General features: G+C 36.4%; 1 protein-coding gene across 1 annotated transcript; it reads left to right on the forward strand.

Annotated features, from left to right (window-relative positions):
- Window positions 1–712: 712 nt before the first annotated feature.
- On the forward strand, window positions 713–15,061 carry LOC120518380 (extracellular calcium-sensing receptor-like; the record flags this gene model as incomplete). Its single annotated transcript, XM_039741165.1, has 6 exons — window positions 713–973; window positions 1,489–2,304; window positions 2,399–2,626; window positions 2,774–2,897; window positions 5,918–6,131; window positions 15,052–15,061. Coding segments are annotated over exons 1-6 (1,653 nt in total), but the record flags the coding sequence as incomplete, so codon positions are not given.
- Between the last annotated feature and the right edge of the window lie 5,922 nt (window positions 15,062–20,983).

The following is a 20,983-nucleotide window of genomic DNA, read 5'->3' on the forward strand; positions in this document are numbered from 1 at the left end:
CCCCATGCAACTTAAAGCTCATCTATAAACTTCAGACTACAGAGCCACAACTATTTTTTGAATGTAGACAGATATATTATACTGAATTCCCTAAAAATAAATTATTTATTTGAGATTAAAAAACATGAAATACTGTAATTGCTACGATGCATGCCTTTAAGCAAACAATACGTTTAATTTCCAAGTTGTAAACATGGGATTTGCCTTTGAGAATTTTGTATGGAAAACCTTAAATGCTTAAATGAGGTGTGTATAATATGGAATATTTTATAAATAATGAACAACCCCTGATGTTACTCTGAACTAACTGCAACTTTAAAATGATCTCATTCATTTATGCCATAGCTGCTTTAACTGCTTTTGCACAGGATCCAGTTTGTAGGTTACAAGGAAGGCCAGACTTGCCTCTGTTTTCAAAGAATGGTGATATTATAATAGGGGGGGTCTTTTCCTTACATGACAACCTAGTTCTCAACAAGCCTTCATTTAATATTATACCTGAGCCTCTAAAATGTAAAGGGTTGGTAGATTTAGATGTTAATATATTTATGTGATTATATGTTTGCATGATAATACTATATATTTTTTTATTTACATTTCACCATTAAATTTGAAATGTTGAAATTTACTGACATCTCTTTACCTAAATTAATAAGTAAAATAATCTCTATTTCTCAGATTCAATTTCAGAGAATTTCAGTTTGCTGAAGCAATGATTTATGCCATTGAAGAGATAAATAACAATACAGATATGCTTTTGAATATATCCCTGGGATACAGAATATATGATGGTTGTGGCTTCCCACTCTTGGCAATCAAAGGATCCATGGATTCAGTTATTGGGCCAGAGGAAACAACAAACATGAATGTGTCTTGCAATAAATTATCTACTGTTCATGGACTGATAGGACAGTCTGATTCTACATCAACAATAGGAATGGCAACCACTTTTGCACCCTTTCATATCCCTGTGGTAAGATTTCTTGTTTTGTTTTTTACTTTTAGTTACATATTTATTATTTATATAAGTTAATGCTATTTCATTTTCAATAAGTCTTATTATAAGGTTTATCAATGTAATAAACTTATTATAAGGTTTATTAATGAATAATATTTCATAAGCATAATCAACAATGTTTAGTAAATGTTTAAATAGTCACCCTTGAGAAAGGTAAAGTGTATTCCTCACATTGGATTGTAGTTCATCCCAATCAAAAATGGAATAATTAAATTTAACATGCAATAATGTGGCTCTTTAATGAATCCTGTATTGAACTGCATTATATATATTGTGAACTTTTTGGGTCTGCATTTGCTAATATGTAATTTACATTAATAAATAATATAAATATTTTACTGTGTTTTTGAAATTCACCTCTGTTTAATCAGTGATATTGGTCCCTTATTCTAGTAGGTTATTTACACCTCAGTTGAAAGAAATTTCAAAGTTTGATGTAATATCATGGCGTATATTTTTTCTCTATACAGATTAGTCACTTTGCCACATGTGCCTGTCTCAGCAACAAGAAATTGTTTCCAACATTTTTCCGTACAATACCAAGTGACTACTATCAAAGCAAAGCTTTGGCACAACTTGTGAGATACTTTGGGTGGACTTGGGTTGGAACAGTTAGAAGTGACAATGATTATGGTAATAATGGAATGGCAACTTTCTTACAAGCTGCACAACAGGAGGGAGTGTGCATTGAGTATTCAGAAGCTATTTTTCGCACTAATCCACGTGACAAATTTCTCAGAACCGTGGATGTTATTAAACAGTCTTCCTCAAAAGTGATAGTAGCTTTTGTATCATTTATAGATATGGAATTTCTCATTAATGAACTGTTGCTACAGAATGTCACAGGATTGCAATGGATTGGCAGTGAGTCATGGGTTTCAGCTAAAAATCTAGCAACGAACGCCAATTTTAAAGTTATTGGTGGTGCTGTAGGAGTTGCAATTGGCAATGCAATAATACCAGGTCTAAAAGAATTTTTACTGAACATTCGACCAACAGATGCACCTGATAACAGTGGCCTAAATCAACTTTGGGAAATGTCTTTTAATTGTTCTTTTACTACTAAAGGTAATTTAACGTCCTTTAAAAAATGTACTGGAACAGAGAATATGAATGAAATAAACAATGATTATACAGATATAAATGATCTTGGGATCACAAACAATGTATACAAAGCAGTCTATGCCATAGCCCATTCTCTACATAATCTTGTCACTTGTCAAAAGGGAAATGATCCTTCAAACCGAAAAATATGTGAACATCTTAAACAGATTGAGCCATGGCAGGTAATGTACACCGAATTATTAATTGAATTCTAAATTACACGTGTCCATATAATATTATAATTTTAGGTTGTATCAAACTTGAATTTACCCGTAGGTATTACATTATCTCAAGACAGTTAATTTTACAAATAGGAATGGTGAGCAGGTTTACTTTGATGACAATGGAGACCCTGTTGCAAGGTATGACCTGATAAACTGGCAAATGAGTAAAGAAGGAGCAATAAAATTTATCACAGTTGGTATTTATGATTCATCCGAACCAGAAGGGCAGCAATTTAAAATGAATAACATCACAATCATGTGGGCAGGCACCCAGAATAAGGTAAGGTTTACATCCTACTGTGGATGCTGTCTGTGAGAAAAACAACTAATTTACTGCCTTTATTTAGAGTATGAATTCAAATAAACTATACCATTTACAGTATAAAAAATATATATTATAACAGACTATCAATGTGTTGTTTTCAAGGTGCCAAAATCCACCTGCAGTGAGAGCTGCTCCCCTGGTAATCGAAAAGCTGTTCAGAAAGGAAAACCCCTCTGTTGCTTTGACTGTTTACCTTGTGCTGAAGGCGAAATTAGTAATTCCACAGGTAATCTTAAAAACAGTTTCAGCTTGTGCATTCAAACTAAATGCACAAACACACATCTTACGCGGTAGCCTGTGTCATACACTATATACTGTATATATGTACACATAAAATTATCTTTCTAGTTTCTGCATGTTTAGACAATAAAAATATACAAACTATTCTAAATTCCGTGTAATACAATATGAATGAAATCATTTGTTAATATCTCCAAAACATAAAAGACTAGTGCTTTGATTTATGGAAAATTCGTACATTTTAACACCTCATTAGGTAACATTTTTTTCATTGCATTCTGATAGTTTGCAGAATCACAGATATTAGTGCTATTATAATACAGGTCATTGAGACTGAGTTTAAATCCCATGTTCTTTCACTGTTGTTGTGTGATTTCCTTCCACATCTTAAAGATGTGCACCTTAGATTAATTGACAACCCTAAACTAAGAGTACATAAGTAGGTGTGCTGTGTGAATAAGTTTGCACTGAGAGAGATGTGTCCCCTCTCTAGGCTGGATTCATGTATTGCTTCCATTCTTGCCTAAATAGGCTCTGTCACCCTTGAACGAAACAATGAGAGTACATACGGTAAGAGGCTTGCTTGGATATTATATTAGAAAAGAACAACTGAATTGAATAAAAAAAAACTCCTACTGCAATGCTGCTTCTGATAATGTCTTTTGCCGATGCAATGATATTTTATTTTTAAGCATTTATACCTCTTGAAAAAGCAGCCTTATATATTGTTCAGTTTCTATATCATACACACATGGTAACTTTGTGAATGGAAATATAGTTACTTGTTTTGGTTAAAATAAATAAATAAAGAAAGCAAAAGACTCAAATCCATTCAATAGTATAAAAGTACTCATCTTATGCATGCATGACTATGCCAAACAAGTAAAGTCAGGAAAAAAATCAAAAAAGGAAAAAAAAATTTACTTTAACTTATATATTTGGAAATCATGTTTAAGCATTTTATAATAAATATCTCAGCATGGCTGTAACAAGCATGAAACTACTTAACAGCTGCTTATCTCAGAAGTGTACACTACACTATGTGTGACCAAATATCACTAGGTAAAAAAAGGCAACAGTACGCAGGTAATAAAAAGGATAAGTTAAAAGCATTATTTTATTCAGAGTGGCTCAGTTGTACAGTGGTTAAAGTTTCTGTCTCACTGCTCCAGGGTTTGATGGCTGCTCTGTTCATTCAGCGTGAAACATCTGCAGCAGTTGTCCAGATTCTTAAAAATTTTGTTCCACATTCTAAGGAGGTACATTTTGGATTATAGCATCTCTGTGTATTGCCCTGATAAGAATGTGTTTCTGAGTATGACTTGTCATGGACTGCCATCACAGTCTAGGTTAGTTTATACTATGAGAAAAGTTTCTAAATAAAGTTCACAAACTGCCTAAGGATCACATATTTTAAAATATGGGCAGGCGATAGACTTACCTGTCAAAAACATCTCCCAGCTCTCTCACGTTAACGAACAAAATAACACAATTTATTTTAAAGACAAGGATTGAAGAAGATGGATTTACAATAAGCATGTATACCAAGAAACAGGAGCAACACTAAGCATAAATCTACTATGACTTGCTATGCTGAATACACATTTTTGTAAATGATAAAACAAAAACGTATTAAATGGCTCATTGCAGATTTTGTTGTTGGCAGTTTGTTTCCTTCAAATTGGCTTATAGATGGAAAATTATTTATGTTTTGACAATTTCTTAAAAAAATTAACACTTCCTTTATCATAAATAAAACTTTGCTTGATGTGTTTTCGTCATGAATTAATGTATATCACAAACTCTGTACCTTTGAGTTCACAGACCTTTTCATATCCTACTAATATGTGGCTTGAAGTCAGCCTAATATAACAGTAGAAAGTTATGCTGTCAGACTTTCAGCTTTTCTGTTAAATTTATAAAACGTATAAAAGCTAAAGATACATCAGACACACAGATTATTACTTTCAGATTTTCATTGATAACTAGAAATACATTTGCTAACTCATTTGCTGACTTTACCCCAACTAACAGGTAATAAGCATTATTTGTAATGAAACTATAAAAGTGCAAGGCAGTCATGATATTTAACCTGTGTCTGGTTCCTGTCATTTAAAGAGGTGGAGGTAATGCTTTGTTCTTACATGTGTAGGACTCATAAAGAAATGTACTGGCCTAAATGGTAGGCTTATTATTTCTTTATAGAGATCTCTATTGTTATAATTGTACTTTGGGCTTGCTGGCTAGACTATACTTTATGGTTTTTGAAGTTTCACAAGGTGATCTTCTCTTGCTGACATAAAATGTGTCAGTTTAGAGTAAGTGATCAATTAACTGGTTTCTTAAGGATGGAAAACAGTTGTGGAGACACATGCAGTGTCTCCTGTTTGTGCACCTTGTTGTCCTTTAGCAAGGCATAATTCTGTGAGGTGTTGTTACAGGCTATATTCTGCTAGTGAGTGTCAGTACTCAGATTCCCCTCACTCTTTTTGCTGATCAATGTGCTGTAACTGTCTGGCATATATATGTAAAATATACTTGCAAGCGTGTGGATGTTGATATCCTATGATGTTGATATAGACATATATAAATGAAAGACAATAAAAATCAACATAAAACATAAAATTATGAAAGCTAAGTTGAAGTTTTTCATTCCTATAGAAAAAGGCACATGACTTTTGAATTCTGGTCTTTCAATTCATGTTTAGAGATATAAGTTCTTTAGTTGGGTATGAAGCTTCTATTGCCTGCAAGTGACATTCAACTACTCTAAAAAAAATTTCACCTTTGCGGGGAGTTTAAAACTGTTGTAGTATTTTTAAGTAGCCTCTCAGAAAGTGGCTGCAGAAATGACAGTTGGTGTTTCTATCTTTCTGTCTGTCAATCTATAAATTTTAATGTGTGTATATATATATATATATACACATAGATATACATAGTAAAACTATATATAACTTTATACTATATGAAATAAAATGCTCAGCAGTTTCATTCTTTTTTATTTAGATTCAATTGACTGCATCAAGTGCCCTTTGGAATACAAATCAAACAGACAAAGAGATCAATGCATATTAAAGGAAATTGAATTTTTATCCTTTGAAGAAGTCATGGGGACAGTCCTGGTGATATTTTCATTATTGGGAACTTGTGCAACAATAGCTATAGCATCAGTTTTCTTTCATTTTAAAGAAACTCCTATTGTCAAAGCCAATAACTCTGAGTTAAGTTTCCTTCTATTATTTTCATTAGTGCTTTGTTTCCTGTGTTCATTGACATTTATTGGTGAACCCTCTGATTGGTCCTGTATGTTACGTCACACTGCCTTTGGAATAACATTTGTTTTATGTATTTCTTGTGTTCTAGGAAAAACAATAGTGGTGTTAATGGCATTTAGATCCACACTTCCGGGAAACAATATGATGAAATGGTTTGGCCCAATACAGCAGAAGTTCACTGTTTTTTCCTTTACGCTTATACAAGCAATAGTTTGCTTGATTTGGCTATTAGTGTCACCTCCATTCCCATATCAAAACACTTCATACTACATAGAGAAAATCATCTTAGAATGTAATTTGGGTTCAACAATAGCATTTTATGCTGTTTTAGGTTATATTGGATTTTTGTCTGCCATATGTTTTTTACTTGCTTTTTTCGCTCGTAAATTACCAGATAACTTTAATGAAGCAAAATACATAACTTTTAGTATGCTGATATTCTGTGCTGTCTGGATTACTTTCATTCCGGCATACATCAGCTCACCTGGAAAATATACAGTAGCAGTAGAAATATTTGCAATTTTAGCTTCAAGCTTTTCTTTGCTTTTTTGTATTTTTGCTCCAAAGTGTTACATAATATTATTAAAACCAGAGAAGAATACAAAGAAGCATCTAATGGGCAAGCCAACATAAAATGCTTAATCCTGCTTTATAAATTCGAAATGAATGATTATTGCTTTTTCTCAACATAGTTTATGACTTTCTGTATGTTCACATTTTAACCAAAGCAAAATGTAAAAGCTGATACTAAAATAAGTATGACTTATTTAAATTTTGCACTGTATATGGCTAAACTAAAATCTTACAGTATTTATGAAGAAAAGGGCTTAGATTTATTTTCCAAAGTTGAAGCATAAAAGTAATATGAGTGGAAATAAATATGTTGAACTAATTTGCATAATGCTTGTACTATTAGTCATTTAATTTATTTTCTATAATGAAACTTTAAAATGTAATTCTCTTGTTTTAAGACAGAAATACCCAAACAACAATAATGGTATACTACAAGAGCTTTAGAAAATTTCCAAATTAGCACAATACAGTCAGTATGTGTTGTTTGCTTGACTGGATATTAGCTATTTGAGAAAATAGGATATCACATAATTTTGTGCTCCTCTTGCATTTTTCCATCAGTATTCTCTATATAAAATTCCTTTCTAAGAGATCTGAAATTCTTTACATTGTTTATGGGCTTTGGTAGTTATGAACATCAGGTTAGATAACAATGAAATTCAGTCAGCACTACCTATCTTTACACATATCTGCTCTGACATATCCTTTCTTTTTGACTGTAGCTAAGATTTAGCGTTCTCTGCTTTTGATGCTTCCTGCTTCCTGTCCAGTTTTGCATAACAAATATCATCAATTAATATTTATTCAATAGTAAAATATAAATATTATACATTGGTCTACATGCTGAGACATTAGCTACACATTAGGACTTTCATGTACTAGAAAGCAAGATTTATTTATTTGAAAGTATGACTGCAGCATAAAATATCTAATAGAACACATTTAACTTGGTAATGAAAATAATTTTTTAATACAATGAATTTGACAATGGACAATATAAGTGATACCAGTTCATTCAGTCTCCTTGTAGAATTCAGTGTGGAACAGCTTTTATAGAAACAAAAGTTCTTTTCTTTCAATTGTTCGACACAAATAAAACTTCAAGTTAAACTTCTTGCATATTTCATGCATAATTGATTTTTTTATTCCAATACAGCTTATTACTACTGTTCACATTAAGCAAGCTTTCTGGCCTGAGGTGTAAACGTTTTCTAAACTAAAAGATATCTATACTAATAAAAGGCAAAGCCCTCACTCACTCACTCACTCACTCATTAACTCACTCACTGACTCATCACTAATTCTCCAACTTCCCGTGTAGGTGGAAGGCTGAAATTTGGCAGGTTCATTCCTTACAGCTTCCTTACAAAAGTTGGCCAGGTTTTATATCGAAATTCTACGCGTAATGGTCATAACTGGAAGCAGTTTTTCTCCATTTACTGTAATGGAGATGAGCTTCAACGCCGTGGGGCGGAGTTTCGTGTGACATCATCACGCCTCCCACGTAATCACGCAGTACATAGAAAACCAGGAAGACCTCAAAAAAGCGCTGAAGAAAACATGCATTATATAATTGAGAAAGCAGCGAAACAATAAGAAGCGAGCGAGTGACATATATAACCATATTCATGAGTTCTGCTACTTCGGAAACAAAGCACGATGTAAACCTACACTTTAAATTAAGTTCATAGACAGGCTGCCTCTGGCGTTTGTAATTTAGTGCCTGCCCATATAAGGCCGTCCGTCAGCGGCAATCCAATAGCAAACTGCCACGGGTAAATATTCACGGGTGAAGGACTGTGCTTATGGAGAGGAAGATGAGATGGTCAGGGTGGTGTTTGACACAAACTCAGCGAAACTGCGAGAGAAAGTTTTAAGTGCCAGGACTAAGGTAACATTAAATACAGCCATGGACATAGCACGAGATGGCACCAGCACAGCTGGGAACCTTCGATGCATGCACGAGTGGCTCACGTGAACTGGCGCAGTGCACAGATAAAAGCAACAGTTCCAAAGAGCTGAACAAAACCGAATTACACAATTGAAAAGGCAGCAAAAAATATGAAGCGTCTGATACATACAAGCATATTCATAAATCCAACTACTGCGGAAACAAAGCACACGTTGGAAAAGTCAATGTCCCGCTAAAGGAAGACAGTGTAAAAAAAAATCTGTGCATGCAGTGTGTCAGGTCTCAGATAAAGAAGAAGACGAGCTGTTTATTGATGCAGTAAGAAACGAATCGATGAATGAAACCTGTCATCTTTACAACGATTGACAAACACAGAATGTAACTTGAACACAACACATCCTACAAATACGAACCTGATTGAAAGAAATAATGATAATCAAATCCTTGATGACAGCAACACTCAGTAACACTCACAAAACAAATACTGTATATTGACAGTCATGTTACGTTATTTTTAAAATGTTCCCTTTTCTTTTCTAGCTTTTTAACACACTACTTCTCCGCTGCGATATGCGGGTATATATATATGTATATATATATCCCGATCTACATACTCGAATAATGGATACTTTATTCGCCAATATTCATTAGATGAACGGTAAAAAAGTAAGAGCGAGGGGAGGATGACTTATTGAGGCATGCAGGCTGTAGTGCGCGTCAACTCTATCTGAATTGCGCGATCACATTTCAAAAAATATATCTTTTCAAGTTCTATTTAGTCCATATGTGTCAAACTCAAGGGCCTTGGGCCACATCCGCCCGCGTGTAATTATATCCGCCCCAAGATCATTTTATATACTGTATTATTGTTATTAAAGCCCGGGTATATGAAGCGCTGGTAACACAATAAACTACAGATCCCATAATGCAGCGCTTCAGCTGCCTTGCCGAACACTTACCGCGTTAATCAAGTCTACCTTATGATGCTGCAAGTTATTGCGAAGCTAGCTCACATGATGCTGAGAGAAAAGTTGATTCTGAAAATAGAGCCTTTAAAAACCGATGGGAGGCTGAGTATATGTTTACTGAACCCGTGTGTCTCATTTGTGGAGCTAATGTGGCTGTAATTACAGAATTTAATCTAAGACGGCACTATGAGACAAAACATCACGGTAACCTGAATGCAATGCAGAAGATACAGAAAGCAGCATAATTAAATAAGAATCTGACACTTCAGCGGACGTTTTAACCCGTGCACAATCACAAAGTGATTTCAAGTGAAGCTGCTTTTATGGTAGACACAAATGCACCAGTACACCTTGCCCCACTTTTCCTGTTGCCAAGTAATGTTAAACCAAGTCGTCACTACGGTGTTCCCAAATACGCACTTTGCTGATAAACTGGCACTGCGCACTGAGTTTGCACGGCGCTTTGGTGACTTTGAAGAACAAAAAAAGTCCGTCTACATGCGGCTCGAACCTTGTGCATGTTTGGAAGTACATATCTGTGTGAGAAGCTCTTCTCAGTGATAAAGACTAACAAAACAGCATACAGGAGTCGCCTCACTGATGAGCACCTTCAATCCATCCTGAGAATCTCCACAACACAGAACCTCACACCAAACAGAAACGAACCTGTGGCCAAAAAAAGATGCCAGGCGTCCAGCTCTAAAATGACATATGAGCAAAGAAAACTGAATGATTTGATTTGTTATTGCTGAAAGGAACACATTTTATTTATATTTCTAGGTTTTGTTATGCAGCATGTTCATATTTGAATTTGTATCATTTTGACTGGATATATTTTTATGGAGAGCAAAATCTTTTGGGATATTTAAAATCTAAGTTTATTTTTTATATAAAATTACATAAGAGTTAAGAAATTTGAATGTTCTTTTAACGTTTACTTTATTTCTAATTTGTATAATTTAGACAGGATATATTTTTATGGAGAGCAAAATATTATAAGTTGTTTAAGGTTTGAGTTGATTTATTCACGAATAATATTCCTGTCTGTTTTTACCATTCCTACCAAAGATATTTCTGTCGACTAAATAAAAATTCCTTCTATTTAAAATTTAAATAGAACTTGAACAAATACGATAGTTCATAATATCCACGCAGACTTGCACGTAAGAGCGGGAGTCATCCGTTTTAACAAGCAGCGTATTGCACTGATACGAAATAGCTGTGTGTGTATATATGTAGATATGTATGTATATGTATATATATGTTTATATATATGTGTGTGTGTATGTATATATATATATATGTATTTGTGTGTATATATGTGTGTTTGTATGTATGTGTGTATGTATTTATGTGTGTGTGTATGTATGTGTATATATGTAGATATATATATGTATATATGTGTATATGTATAGATATGTATATATGTGTGTGTGTAAATATATATATATATGACAACAACACTCATCACTCACAACAGTGACAAAACAATTACATTGACAATCATGTTACGTTATTTTCAAAATGTTTCCTTTTCTTTTTCATTGCTTCTTTAACACACTACTTCTCCGCTGCGAAGCGCGGGTATTTTGCTAGTCTACAATATAATTCAATGTAAAGTGATATCTTTTGTGCATTTTTAGCACAAATGGTAAACTTTCTACTAACAGTGCTTGTCTTTGACAGTCACTGTTTAAACTATTCATAACTGCTGACCTTATAACCTGACTAAAATGGATATTAAAGCTGCTAACTACCATTTACATTATATATTTTTAAGTTTGAATAAAGACATTGAAACACTTGTGTTCAGATGACTGTATGTAATCCTATCTCTGGACTTTACCAACCAGTTTAAGTAACTGTTTAACAGTGAATTAAAATAAACACATTCCTGTTTATGAATGAAAACAAAAATGCAAATAGAAACAAAGAAAAAAGGCATAAGTCTACAGCTGGATGTGCATTGGATATGCACCATTAAGTAGTAAACAGGTACACTATATAAAATGTAAATCAAAGTTTAGTAGTCAATAAATGCTTTATAATAAAAATGTTAACTGCAGATTGTGTATGTATGCATATACAGTGTAAGAAACAACACAAGAGATCATAAAGGTTTGGGGTTTGTGGCCCCGTATACTGTAAAGTAAAGTTTCACGGTCAGTGTTTCAAAATACAACAGACAAAACAAAATGCGTAGACGGACAATTTATAAGGGGGGCTCAGAAGTGAAATAAAACGATGCTGGGAAAGTCGTGATGGTGAATGGGAAGATGACGTCATCATGAGGAAACCAGAGGGTAGAAAGGAACCCAGAATTGGTGGCAGTGCTTCGTTCTATCTGCAGAAATAAAGAAAGAGAGGTTAGTACCCTGCCGTTGTCCCCTAGCACGACTTGTCGCATTATGCGTCGGGTCCTTAAGCTGCTCCCTATGCGCTCATGCGTGGCATAACCCCCCCTTAGGCCCAGACCCACCAGGAAGGAAGAGAAGAATCAGGAGTACTCAAAACAGGTGCCGTTGTGAGGGCCATCTTTAAGTCACTGAATGCCCGCTCCATCAACTTGTTCCACACCACATGTAAAGGGGCCCGTTTCTTTGTCAGAACCGTCAAGGGGACGGCCCAATCGGAAAACCGAAGTACAAACCGGCAGTAGTAACTCACTAATCCTAAGAAGGCTTGCACTTGCTTCTTGACAAACGGGCAGGGCCATTCAACGATGTCTTTTATGTTTGAACTCTGTGGTTTCACCAGTCACCCTCCCACCAGAACCCAAATTCCTGGCTTTGTTCAACCCAAAATAACATTTCCGTGGATTGATATGCAGCCCGGCTTTTGCTAGTATCAGGAGGAGGGCGTAAACCTGTAGTACAAACTCCTCCCAGCCGCCATAACAAATGACCACGTCATCCAGGTGCACAATAGGACTGGTGGGGCCTTGGCACTCTGCATACCAGATGTTGAAAGGTTGCCGGTGCCCCGTGCAGTCCGAATGGGAGGATGTTGTATTGCCAGTGTCCACTAGGGGTGCTGAATGCCATTTTTTCTCTTGCGGATGCCGTTAAAGAAATCTTGCCAGTATCCCTTTGTCATGTCAAAAGTAGTCAAGTAACGGGCTGTCCCCAGCTGCTCGAGGAGCTCGTCCACACGGGGCATGGGGTAGGCGTCGAATTCAGAGACTTGATTAAGTCGTTACAAAATCTCCACAACCCGTCTGGTTTATAAACGGGGACGATGGGACTAGACCACAAACTGTGACTTTCTTCGATAATGTCCATGTCAAACATGCGTTGAACTTCTAGTTCCACCTCTGGGATGCGATAAGGCCGTCCCGAGTCCGTCACTATGCGGCCTGGTGCTTCACTGATCACTTCCGGGACAGACAGGATTTAGAACTCCTGTCACTGGTGGGGAGTCAAATTGTTGCTGAGGTTAAGTTTGGCCTTTTCTGACAAAAAGGAGAGGGTAGGGCTGGCAAGAGGGCGGTCTTCCCTGTCCTTCCATGGCTTCAGTAACTTGACGTGATATACCCACTTGCTCGGCCGACGATTTGGTTGACTCACCAAATAGTCAATAAGCCCTTTTCTCTCTTTAACCTCGTAAGTGAGGCAACAATTTCGAGTGGGAAGTGGACACAAGTACCATAACTTGGTTTCTCGGCTGAAACTCGCACAGGGAAGTATTTCTATTATAGTTCCACGCCTGCACTGCTTGAGTTTTCGACATGTGACGTTTTAGTAGTTGTCAAATTATCTCCAATCTATCGCATAACTACACAATATACTCTAATATTTTGGTGGAGGGAAGTGCCTCCCCTTCCCAACCTTCTTTTAGAATGTGCAAAATGCCCCAGGGTTGGCGCCCGTATAAAAATTCAAAAGGGGAAAACCCAGTGGAGGCTTGTGGCACCTCCCAAAAAGCGAAAAGCAGTAGGGGTAAAAGATGGTCCCAGTTCCTACCGTCTGCGCTGACTACCTTGCAGAGCATCTGTTTGAGGGTCTGGTTGAATCTTTCTGCCAACTCATTCATCTGAGGCTGATATACCGATGTTTAAAGATGCTTAATGAGTTGGTCTCGTCCGATGCAAGAGATGGACGTCTGAAATGGAGCTCCGCTAGCAGCGGTGTTATTTTCATATTATTTGCTTATTATCCTGAGATATTCTGTATTTATTCAACCCAAGAGGGACTGCTACAGTATATGTAAGCACATATAAACATGGCCAACAAGAAGGGGGTCCGAAAGAACCGAAAACTAAAGCTACACCTAAGCTAAGATTAGCAAGCCCTAGTTCAAGATACAGCCTTTCAGAGACAGACCTGGATCAGATGGGCGAAAGTACAGACTCCTCGGGACCACGGTCCACTACATCGTCGCCGGCTGAGAGCGAAAAGGGGAGCGAAGGTGCGATCGTGAGTGCAGATCTGGATAGCTCGCCGATCGGAGAAGATCACCTGAAACTGGAAAAGGCCTTGAAGTCCAGCTTCAATTACTCCACTCGAGCCAGGAGCAGCGGGGACACCTGCTACAGCAGAGTCTTCTGCTTCATCTACGGTACAAGAAAGCACAATTGAACTGTCTGAACTGAAGGTGTTGCTTGCTGAGCTTATGCAAGATATAAGAAAAGCAAGAAGGCTAATGAGAAAGCAAGGGCAAAGGCAAGCGAAAAAATGAGACAGGAGGCGAGACAGGACTTGAAACAGGCAAATGAATGGCTGCGACAGGAATTCCAACAGGCAAATGAAAGGCTGCGTCAAGAGGTGCAACTTGAGCTTCGACAGGTGCTGGGTAAAATTGAAGAGCGCATTCAGGAAAACTCGGTTAAACTGAGCACGCTTACTGATCAATTGGAGGATCTCAAGGAGACATTCACGAATCGGATTGAAATGGCCGAAAATGTAGCTGCCAGTGCCGAGGAAAAGTAGTAAATGTCAGCTCCGAATGTAAAAAACTCGGAAACAGACTAGCTGCTTTGGAAGATGGAAGTAGAAGGTATAATGTCAGAATTGAAGGTCTGCCTGAGAATCGAGAAAGTTCAAACCCTGTGAAATTGCAGCTGAACTTTTTTCTAAAATAATCGGGGACGACTTTAAAGCAGAATCTGAGATAGCAGCGGCTTACTGCGTACGCGGATCAAACACCGTTAGACCCAGATCTTTTATAGTTCGTTTTGAACGATTATCATTTAAGCTAGAGGTGATGGCACTCCTCAGAAACAAGGAAGATATTATATATGAAAATAACCACATTCGTATCTTCCCTGACTTCTCTCCAGCAACAGCTACTAAGCGCGCAGCCTTCTACAACATTAAACAGCGGTTACGGCAAGCCAGCGTCAAATACAGCCTCTTGTATCCGGCAAAACTGAAAGTGGAATGGCAGGGTCAATTCTATGTCTTCGCTAGCAAGGAAGAAGCAGAAAAGGAATTAAGAAAGCTGATCCCGGGACTATTCTGATACATAATAGTGAGTCATGGCGGTTAATGATAAAGCAAGGATTAATAATCTACTGTCTGATCTATTGTTTTAAAATACGGGTTTTATCAGCATATATTCTCATATATTCTCATTATTACTTAGTATTACTAGGGCTATCTGTTTATGTTTTATTGTGCCTAATTATTCTTTTTTTTCTTTTCTAATTATTTCATCTCTACCCTAAATGAGACTGTTCAATATCATACCCTTGGTTTATTGTTATTGCTATTACTGCATTAAGACTTGTTATGCTTATTCTGGACACACTTTAACACCATCCCGGGTTTATTATCTGGGTGTATCATCTTAATGCACTAAAATTGCTGAAGACTATATATATATTTTAAGTGCAAAATTCTTTTTTTTTTTTTAAAGACTATATTGGTAACAGATATCTCTATCTTTTAACCCTAAAGCCGCTGCATGGGGCTTGTTTTGCTTTGGACGTGCTCTGTCTCTGGGTATGTCAGAGGACTGGGACTGTGAAGTGGGTTTTAGCCTCACTTGGGGAGGCAAAAGGGAGGGTGGGGGGTTAAGGGGAGAGAAAGAGAGCAGGCTTGATCTATACCTAATCTATCCTCTTAATCTTTATAATTATAACTACCAACGTAATAATAAGCTGCATGGCAACAACTCTAGGGGAAATAGGAAATTAAGACCTAAACTGTCTCACTTCCAGTTAAGACTATAAAATGACATCAAAAACTCAGAATCAGTGTCTCCATGATGGGACAGTTAACTTCGTAAGCTGGAATGTTAAAGGCCTGAATCACGAATTAAAGAGAAAGAAAGTACTCTCTCACCTAACAGGTCTAAATGCTAAAATAGTATTTTTACAGGAAACCCACTTACTAAGCAAGGATCAGTTCCGGCTGCAAAAAGACTGGACTGGCCAAATGTTCCATTCTAGTTTTACAAAGAAAACTAGAGGTGTGGGAATTCTCATACATAGAACAGTACCATTTGTAGCATCAGATGTAGTATTGGATCCTGAAGGGAGATATGTAATGGTCATGGGAGACTTATCTAACTGTAAAATGATTTTGATAAATGTTTATGCACCTAATGTTGATGATAAGGAATTTATACAAAATTTATTTGCATCCATTCCCAATCTGAACACTCATAAAGTTATAATGGCTGGGGACTTTAATTGTGTTCTAAATCCACTTTTAGATAGGACTTCCTCCACAGGGGAACGCATCTAACACGCAAAGATAATTACAAAGTTTATAACTGATCACAACTTATCAGATCCCTGGAGGTTTTTAAACCCAAATTCAAGAACATATTCTTTCTACTCACCAGTACATCATTGCTACTCAAGGATTGATTACTTCTTTATAGACAATAACTTCTTGCCTAAGATTAAATCTTGCAAATACGATGCTATTGTTATTTCTGACCATGCACCTATGATCTTGGAGCTAAAATTACTAAGCCCCATACACTCACCTCGCAGATGGCCTCAACCCGCTTCTATTAGCTGACGAGAATTGTACAGAATTTATATCCAAACAAATCAAATTCTTTCTAGAGACAAATACATCCCCGAGATCTCTGCAGGAATACTCTGGGAAACTCTTAAGGCCTTCTTAAGAGGACAGATTATCTCATATCTTTCCCACAGAAATAAATCCGAAGCCAAGAAAGTAGCAGAGATAAAAAGCGAAATTACTAAAATAGATGAAGAACATGCCAGACTACCAAGCGAGACTCTACATAGGAGGAGGCAGGCTCTACATTCAGAATTAAACCTCTTGACAACTAAAGAAACTGAACAACTAATTTACAAATCCAGACATCATTACTATGAACATGGAGAGAAAGCTAATAAGCTTTTAGCTCAACAAATTCACAAGCAAGAAGTGCAACGCAATCTCGTAATCACTAACACGAACGGAGATAAAATCATCGAACACAAAAATATAATGCACACTTTCAGAGACTACTATAAATCCCTATATACTACTGAGTTTAAAGAAGAAAATACACAACCTAATGCATTTCTGGATACATTACAGATACCACAAATAGACGCTTTTAGTGTGGAGGAACTTGATAAACCTCTGGCATTATCAGAATTACTAGATGCTATAAAGTCACTCCAAGGTGGGAAAGCAGCAGGCCCTGATGGCTACCCTGCAGAATTTTACAAGAAATTCTCCGCTCAGCTAGCTCCCCTCCTATTAGCAACATTTACAGAAGCCAGAGATAACCAATCTCTTCCACAAACCTTTCGCCAAGCACTAATCACTGTTTTCCAAAACAAAATAAGGACTTATTACAATGTGCATCATACAGACCAATTTCACTTCTGAATAACGACGTTAAAATACTCTCTAAAATCATAGCTAAAAGGATGGAGAAAGTGCTCCCTCGTAATATCACAAGACCAAACTGGATTTATTAGGGGCCGACACTTATCTTCAAATCTTCGACGCCTGTTTAATGTAATATACTCACCAACTAAATCAAACACCCCAGAAATATTATTATCATTGGATGCAGAAAAAGCATTCGACATGATTGAATGGAAATACCTTTTTACTACATTGGAGAAGTTTGGGTTTGGCCCAACATTTGTGCATGGATTAAATTACTGTATACTAACCCAGAAGCTTCAGTTTGCATCAACAACATCTGCTCAGACTACTTTAAACTAGAACGTGGCACTAGACAAGGATGCCCTTGTCACCGCTGCTGTTTGCATTGCCATTGAACCACTGGCAATACATTGTCGAAATACTGATCAGATAAAGGGGATTAGCAGAGAAGGACTGGAACAGAAAATCTCATTATATGCAGATGATATGGTACTGTATATATGGACCCAGAAAATTCTGTGCCTGCAGTCTTAACAGCACTCACAGAATTTCAAAAGATCTCTGGTCTCAGAATTAATCTGAATAAAAGTGTACTCTTTCCAGTGAATTCTCAAGCATATAATATTAGATTAGACACCCTACCTTTTATCATTGCAGAACAGTTTAAATACCTAGGGTAAACATCACAAGTAAACATAAAGCTCTTTATCAACAAAATTTCGCCTCTGCATGGAAAAAATTAAACAAGACTTGCATAGATGGTCAACCCTTCATCTCACACTAGCTGGAAGAATTAACACTGTTAAGATGAATATTCTTCCTAAGCTCCTTTTTATTTCAAAACATCCAATATACATTAATAAATCATTCTTTAAGCAATTAGATTCAACAATAACCTCATTTATTTGGAATTCAAAACATCCACGCATCAAAAGAGCGACCCTACAAAGACAAAAGGCAGAAGGTGGCATGGCTCTACCTAACTTCCAGTTTTATTACTGGGCAGCAAATATACAGGCGATAAGAACCTGGACACAAATAGAAGAACATACACAGGCTTGGACCGCAATAGAAGTAAAATCCTGCAGTACTTCTTTGTATTCCTTGCTCTGTGCTCCAATAAACACACGTTATCGGCAATATACTAATAACCCAATTGTGCTCCACTCACTTAGAATCTGGAACCAATGTAGAAAGCATTTTAAGACGGAGAAGCTTCTATCTGTGGCACCCCTGCAAGAGAACCACCTCTTTCAACCTTCACAAACATATGCAGTTTTAATATCTGGAAAAATTTGGAATTAACTTGCTTAGAGATCTTTATATAGACAACGTCTTTGCATCCTATGAACAATTACATTCCAAATTTAACATTCCAGCTACACATTTCTTTCACTATCTTCAAATCAGGAACTTTGTTAAACAGAACCTTCCAGATTTTCCTCATCTTGCACCCTCATCCATGCTGGAAAAATTATTGCTCAATCTCAAGGACTTAGACTCCATCTCTACAATATATAAAATCATTTTACAATCCCTCCTTTCAAAGATCCAAGAGGACACTGGGAAAAGATCTCTCAATTAATATATCAGAAAAGGAGTGGAAAGTAGCAATGCAGAGAATTCACTCGAGCTCCATATGCGCAAAGCATACAATTATACAACTCAAAATTATATATCGAGCACATCTGTCTCGACTAAAACTCTCCAAAATGTTTCCAGGGCATGATCCAACCTGCGAACGTTGCAACCAAGTCCCAGCCTCACTGGTCACATGTTCTGGGCCTGCACCAAATTAACATTATTCTGGACAAAAAATTTTAATTACCTTTCAGACAGCCTTGGACTCACAATCCCTCCTAACCCATTAACAGCTGTGTTTGGGGTTCTTCCAGAGGGGCTTGAAGTGGAGAAAGACAAACAAATTGTGATTGCATTCACTACACTTTGGCACACAGACTTATTCTGATAAACTGGAAGAACCCAAACTCTCCTCTTTTAAGTCAGTGGGAAACCGATGTGTTATATTATTTGAAACTGGAAAAATCAAATACTCAGTTAGAGGATCTGTACAGACATTTTTCAAAACATGGCAGGATCTAATCAGTAATATTTTAAAATAAGTTCATAAAGCACAGAGAATTTATTAATTTAGGTATCTTTACAAGCCTTAAATTTTACGCCATTTGGCTTGCTCTCTCTCTCAGGGTGGGGATCGATCTGTTCTTAACTCAATTTTTCTTTTTGTAAAAACTTGATTGCTTTGTATGGATTGCAATAAAATTAATAAAAAAATAAATAAATAAATAAATGAATCTGGTTGGAACAAAATACTACAGCAACACTGGGTCTCCAGAGCCAAGTTTAGAAAATTAATTCCCTAACAGGCTCCAGGGTATCACACACATATACACACACAATATATATTTTAACATTTGAGAAAATCACATATAAAAATAAAATGAACTGGTTGGCAGTATTCCTTGGCGATTTATGTCAGTAGTCACTCAACCATTAGGTTTAGGGGCATCGATATAATCTACAAGTAACAGCATACATGTATTGTGTGGAAAAACACAAAGTACCGCTGGGTGATATCATCCTAAAATCCTGTTTGCATCTACAGTCAAATAATGTTGCCTAGTGCAGTAACACAAAAAATATAAATAAATGTGATATTAAGATCGCTCTCGTAATAGTATGACTGAATTAATCAATAGCACTTACATATTTTCCTTAAGAAATTATACCTCTTGGATTGGGTGATGTTCAGTCATTTGAGGGGGAAGGTGTTGATTTAGTAGGGGAGGGTAAATTCAGTACAACACATGCATTACTTATTTCCTCACATATGTCAGGTCGTGCGTCACATACAATTTTACTCATGTTTACCTTTCTTTGTCTTTACTTTTTAAATAGTTTCATAGAATTCATGGCCTTTTCAGATTCTCACAGTAAATAACATAACATAACAATGACTGTAAGAGCCAATCTTAGAAAGCTGAAGTTTTGAGTTAAACTCATTATAATGTTTGCTTAATTTGAAAAGAACATAAATTTCTTTCATAGTCATAACTTATGGTATAGTCTTTTCCCCCTATAGGTTAGCAAGAGATAGAACCTTCTTACTGTAACTGAGAAACAGTGTGATAATAAGCTCAGTTGTTGTTTAGAACAGGTCCCAGTACATATGGACTTAAAAGACTCATTTTAAACTTAGAAATTTAATTTAAACTTAAGCATACAGTTTTCTGATTGTTTTGAGATGGTTCAGAAATGTTAAGTAAATAATGATTTGAGATGTACAAGATTAAGCTTAGAACTGAACTTTTCTTAACATTAATTTTTCCTTTTTTGCTATTTTATTTTTCCTTTTTTTGTGTGAACTGTTTTACTTCAAAACTTAACTAAACTTTAAAAAAATAAATAAATAAAGATGCTTAATGAGGAGTAACTTGGCAACCTCCCTGAATGTGTCCAAAGTAAAGGGCATACCCTGGTCCGTAAGGACTTCTTTGGGTATGCCCACCTGGGAA

This window comes from Polypterus senegalus, chromosome 1 (genome assembly GCF_016835505.1).
Source record: "Polypterus senegalus isolate Bchr_013 chromosome 1, ASM1683550v1, whole genome shotgun sequence".
NCBI lineage: Eukaryota > Metazoa > Chordata > Cladistia > Polypteriformes > Polypteridae > Polypterus > Polypterus senegalus.